Source organism: Echinococcus granulosus, assembly GCF_000524195.1.
Source record: "Echinococcus granulosus chromosome Unknown EG_S00137, whole genome shotgun sequence".
NCBI classification, from domain to species: Eukaryota; Metazoa; Platyhelminthes; class Cestoda; order Cyclophyllidea; family Taeniidae; genus Echinococcus; species Echinococcus granulosus.
This window is the reverse complement of record NW_020170517.1, coordinates 65,299-70,350: the sequence shown is the minus strand read 5'-3', so window position 1 is coordinate 70,350 and position 5,052 is coordinate 65,299. Positions and strand designations below refer to the sequence as shown.

General features: G+C 47.0%; 1 protein-coding gene across 1 annotated transcript; it reads right to left on the bottom strand. All coding sequences in view use genetic code 11, as the record gives it.

The window, feature by feature from the left end:
• Window positions 1–669: 669 nt before the first annotated feature.
• EGR_09210 (Connector enhancer of kinase suppressor of ras) lies at window positions 670–4,649 on the bottom strand (the record flags this gene model as incomplete). The annotated part of the gene is made up of 7 exons (XM_024498459.1): window positions 670–1,308; window positions 1,546–2,563; window positions 2,756–2,870; window positions 3,005–3,125; window positions 3,712–3,786; window positions 3,858–3,917; window positions 3,957–4,649. 7 exons carry the CDS (start codon window positions 4,647–4,649, stop codon window positions 670–672), a joined length of 2,721 nt encoding a protein of 906 aa, XP_024347126.1.
• Window positions 4,650–5,052: the final 403 nt, after the last annotated feature.

Sequence of the window (5,052 nt, the reverse complement as noted above, 5' to 3'; positions counted from 1 at the left end):
CCTTAAGAATCGGATACATCTGCTCATCTATAAGGCTGATATAATCTGACTGCTTGTCACCCAAACGGTCTAATCAAACAAACATGTGTTGCATAACCGCGATGATTTGATATCCTTAATTCCTTGTTTTGTTATCCTTTAATTGTGAAGGTTAATCTACCAAACTAGCATACATCCAGACGCGCACTGAACAACATCGAATATGCGAATGAGATGCGAAATTGTTGAGGCGATAATCCTCGATGGGGCGCACAACATCCCGCGTGGTGTGTTACCTTCTCCTAGCTGGAAAACAGGAGAGAGGACTTAACCCATGGTGGAATTCCTTGCGAATTCATGCATTCAAAAATCCTGGTCTCGTATCCTATATATTTCCCTTCAACTATCTACCCACGACCCCCAATGGTCCCCCACTGCTTTCGCATATCACTAAAGGTTCGAATAACCACATTCAACAAATTACGATAATCCATAAACATCCAACCAACACACAAGCAAGACAACCGTTCGCCGCGTTCGATTACCACTTTTGCCATAGCAAACCACATCATTCCTCCCCCTTTAGGCATCGGGATATATTATATTTTCTAATCAGGACACCAATAACATCAAGCAGACCCACACTTATTGCTTAGAACGACATCACTATTACCATAGAACTGAACAACGTCACGATGAGGGGACCTGTTCAGGGGATTCGGAGGATCTACTTGACAGAGAGCACGTCGGTGAGAGAAGATTGGGATTCCGCAGAAACAGCAGACTACCACCTTCACTACCACCCTCGCCCTCGTCTCCTCCACTGCTGGTGCCCATGGAATGCAAACGCTGCTGATCCTGATTCTGTGGCTGCTGTTGTCCCAGAAACCCTGAGGCCATAACTACGGTCTCGGAGGAGAGAGACATCCACCCGGACGAGTGGTGTGGTCGTATCGTTATCGGTGGGGAGGTGAGGAACACTGAGGGCGAAATAGAGCCCTCAGTGAGGCGGCGCACCCGTCGACGACGAATCATAGCAGCGCAGCGTGTCAAGCGACACGGTGACTGGTTCGCTTGTGAGGCGCTCGTCTCCGCTTCTTCGTCTACATTCTCCGATCGTTTTTTGGTATTTTCTGCTTCGTCATCAGTTGCATCGCTGACCAGACAAGAGGCGCTAACGGAAAGGAAGTGGCGATGGGGCTGTTGCTTGTGATGGTGGTGTGGACCGGATTGACTGCGATAACTCGATAGTGGACTGGTGTCAAGTGGTGTCTGTTGCAATCCCGAAGACGAGGGGAAGTTTAGGCTTGAAGAGCACCGGTGGATGGTCTATAGTCGGCAATGAAACATGTTCATGAGACTAAATAAAGTTGATAACACGGCGTTCAATGTCATTAAAATATTAAATGCACACTTTTCCTGATTGAGGACCATAGATTCATTTTTGTGAGCCTAAAAAACAAGAGAATTCTAAACAAGAACATGACGATAAACCTCTTTTTTTTCAGTACATAAAAAGCTCAAAATAGAATGTCAAGATCCAGCATACACCACACCCCAACTCACCACGGGTTGCCTACGTGACGAGTTTTCTCCACCCGAAGTGTGCGCCCTCGGCGGCTCCAACAATCTTGGATTCACTTCTATCACTTCCTTCTCAACTTCTGTCGCAGTTCCCAATAGCGCGGGTAGGTAGCCGGGATAAAATCCGCCAATAGGCGATGTCCACAGGCACGCCGACTGACCTATCGCCGCCAGACCGAGCATATTCATCCACCGGGTACGAGCAACCTCACTATCTGCAGCAAACACAAACTGGGTCCATTCGTTGTACACTCGAAATGGGTACCTCCCCGATCGCCCACCATCAGTTGCCACCGGCGAGATTGTGAACCCATGCAGAAGGATGAGACCCTCCGCATTCTCCTCTTCCTGGTTGCGATAGTAGTAGAGAGCGTTGTGCTTAAACACACACCACCGCTTGACGTAGCGATTTCCAAAAGACGTGGAGGTGCGCTTTTTAAGCCATAGCCAGCCCTGGCAGCTGTTTTTAGGTCTGGTGAGACTCATACTAGAGGGTGGTGTAGAAGAGGCGGATGCGGCAGCACCGGATTCAGCCGAAAAATCGTCTAGTGAACCCAGAGTGACGGGGCGTCGCTTGTTTGTATGCGGAGGTGTGGTAGCGATCTCAAATGGGGACCCGATCTGTGTGCGAAAATCGGATTCGTTCGTTAATGGCGATGGAGGTGGTTCAGACATCTCAGTGTGATCGCGTGCGGAAGCTGAGAGGAGGAGGGGCGGTTGGAGAGCTTGAGAGTAACGCTCTTGACGGGGACGACTGTGCGACCTTGATAGGGAAATGGGGGCTTTAAGACGGTTCTCTGCGGTGGTGGATTCCGACTCCACATTTGCCAGTGTCTTCACCGACACCGCTGCCTGCGCGATTTCTACCTCCTCCTCCTTCTCCTCTTCGTGGGAGACATTAGCAGTGATGGTGGCGGTGGAGGTAGCGGGGGTATTTGCTGAGTTCGAGAGCAGTTGCGTCCGTCGTTTGGGTGCGCGATTACGCAAAAAGTCTGAACGTCTACACGCAAAAGAAATAGTGGCAGAAAAAATTGTGATAGAAGAGGATAAGGCATGTGAACGACATCTATAGTCTATCATAAATAATGTTCTTTTTAGGCAATTGTGAGTACACCATCTCAGAATGACCCCAGTGAGTTTGCGGCTAAATCAAATAAAAATAATCACAATACTGGGTTTCTACAGACATCACATTCGCAGGCGCGTAGTAACAGACGACCAAAAAATAGCCAATAGCAAATGCACCGTTTCGCCGCAAAGAAGCAATAAACTGTGCAGACTGCTTTCCTCTATTTCATCGGCAGGGCCTGAATATGACGTTAGTAAAAACGAATAGCAAGAAGTGCCAAGATTCGCAGCTGGTGAAACCAAAAAAAAACTCGCCTGGAGTGCTGCGGTTCGGCGATGAAAGGTCGTAGCACCCTGGCCATAAGCTGCATACGCTGGCGTCTAGAGTTGACCGAGTAGTCGGTGCAGTGAGCGGGACGCTTACGCACTCGCAGGTCGAGGCGGCGATTACTCTGCTGAATCAATCGCGCCACAGCACTGTGCTCCCATTCCAGCTGCATGGAGACGATAGAAGGGAGACGGGAGATAAATCAACGAAGTAATGGAGCAATTAAATTGCCTTTTTGATCACTACGATGATGCTTTACTCCCGGCCAAGCTGTGTGGAGTGAGATGAAATTGCAGCTGTAACGGAGTGGACACGGCTGATTAAAGTAACTAGATGTTGGGAATGGGAAAAATGCGCTGGAATTTGTTTGCCACTTGACATCTTTGGTCGAAATTCTCGCTCCATTTTCAAAAGTATTAAAAAACTGTAGGTATTTTTGAAAGTGAATCTTCGTTAATGTTAATTTATGCTTTTGTGATAAAACTTTTTTGAAGTCCTAACATTACTCATGAGATGCCTACACCCAAACGTGTAAAAAGGTCACATTTCACATTCAGAGAAATGAACACCTTGAGGCAATAATGAGGCTATTAGAAAGAGACATTAGCTACATATATTAGGTCAGTGCGATGTCTGATAGTTCGAGTCAATCCATAATTTAAAGAGAAATCATCAAAATTACAATGAAGTACTCATATGAACAGAGAAATCAATTTTTCCTCCGAAAAATTTTGGATTAGGTGAACACTTACTACAAGTTGATGATTGACTTCAATTATCTCATCGTCCCTCGCTATTCGCCCACAAGAAAAGGCCGGCGCTTGCAGCTACGAAAGAAACAAGCAACCTCAAAAACATATCTAGGCATTTACGGCAACGTATCTGAAAAAACACTCACATCCGAGTCCAATGATTGGATTATGTGAACATTACAATCATTCGTGCAGAATGTAAATCCCTAAATGAAATAAATGCAAGAACAAAACTAGACACCCACATAACGTTCCCGTTCACCCTTTCGCAGAGAGACACGTTCAACTATGCAAGGAGTGAGCAGAAGAGAGTCATCACAATCATGGATCACCACCTCCAGTTGATCTCTTAGCCCCCGCGTCAGCTCTAGCATTGCGTTTACGTAGGTTAAAAGACTTGAGTTTTTCAACGCTGATTGAAAAACAGTGTTTAAGTCCACTGTATGCTGCAACATGACTCCACGAAGCGCAGCTAGCCTCGAGATGAGCGAAAAGGGACCTCGTTCAAGCCAGGAAGCCGCCTTCTTTACCACCAAACCAAGGCGGAAGAGACACTTGACCAACTGGTGCTCCAATTCGCCAGCGGCTTGAGTAAGGGCTTCCTGAAGGCGAGCGCGTTTCAAAAGAGCGGCCAATTGGCCAGTAACACAGACAACGCTGAAGAGAAGGCTCTGCATATTCTCTGCTTCCAGGCCAGCGTAGTCCTCTATGAGACGAGACACACTGGTTTGAATGCACCGACGATCACCAATTTTGGTGACACCGAGGGATTGGAGGTCGAAGTCAGTGAGACAAGAGAGCCACTGCCCACGCACGTTGGAGGCACGAAGGGCGGCGAGGTAAGGCTGGAAAAAGGGGCCCACACCCTCAGCCCAAGAGACGAGCTGGGCATTGGACCAGGTCATGTAAGAGGGCGGAAGGTTATCTTGAGTTGTCATTAGCTGCCTTTGGGGGATAGATAAGGTCGACGTAGATGCACAAACTAAAAATGCAGACAACCAAAGGAAAATCATTAAATGATAAGTGGTTGTAGACTCCAAAACCACTAACTACAGAAAACAGACCCACTTAGAAAAATTGGTCAGAAAACAAAAAAAAATAGAGAGAACAATGCAGGCAAAAGATGCAACTCATGCAGTCTCAAAAGACCAAGAAAATGGGACAGTTTAAAGACAGCTTTAAGCCTGTTGTTAGAGTCTTAGTAACGATAGTAACAGTAAAACGTAATGCGCACTCTAGAGTGAAACCCAAAATGACTAACATATCTTAATAGTTGAAACACAGACGCCGACTACGCCCGCCGCGCAAATGACAACCCATAGCTAGGTGCGACAAACACCT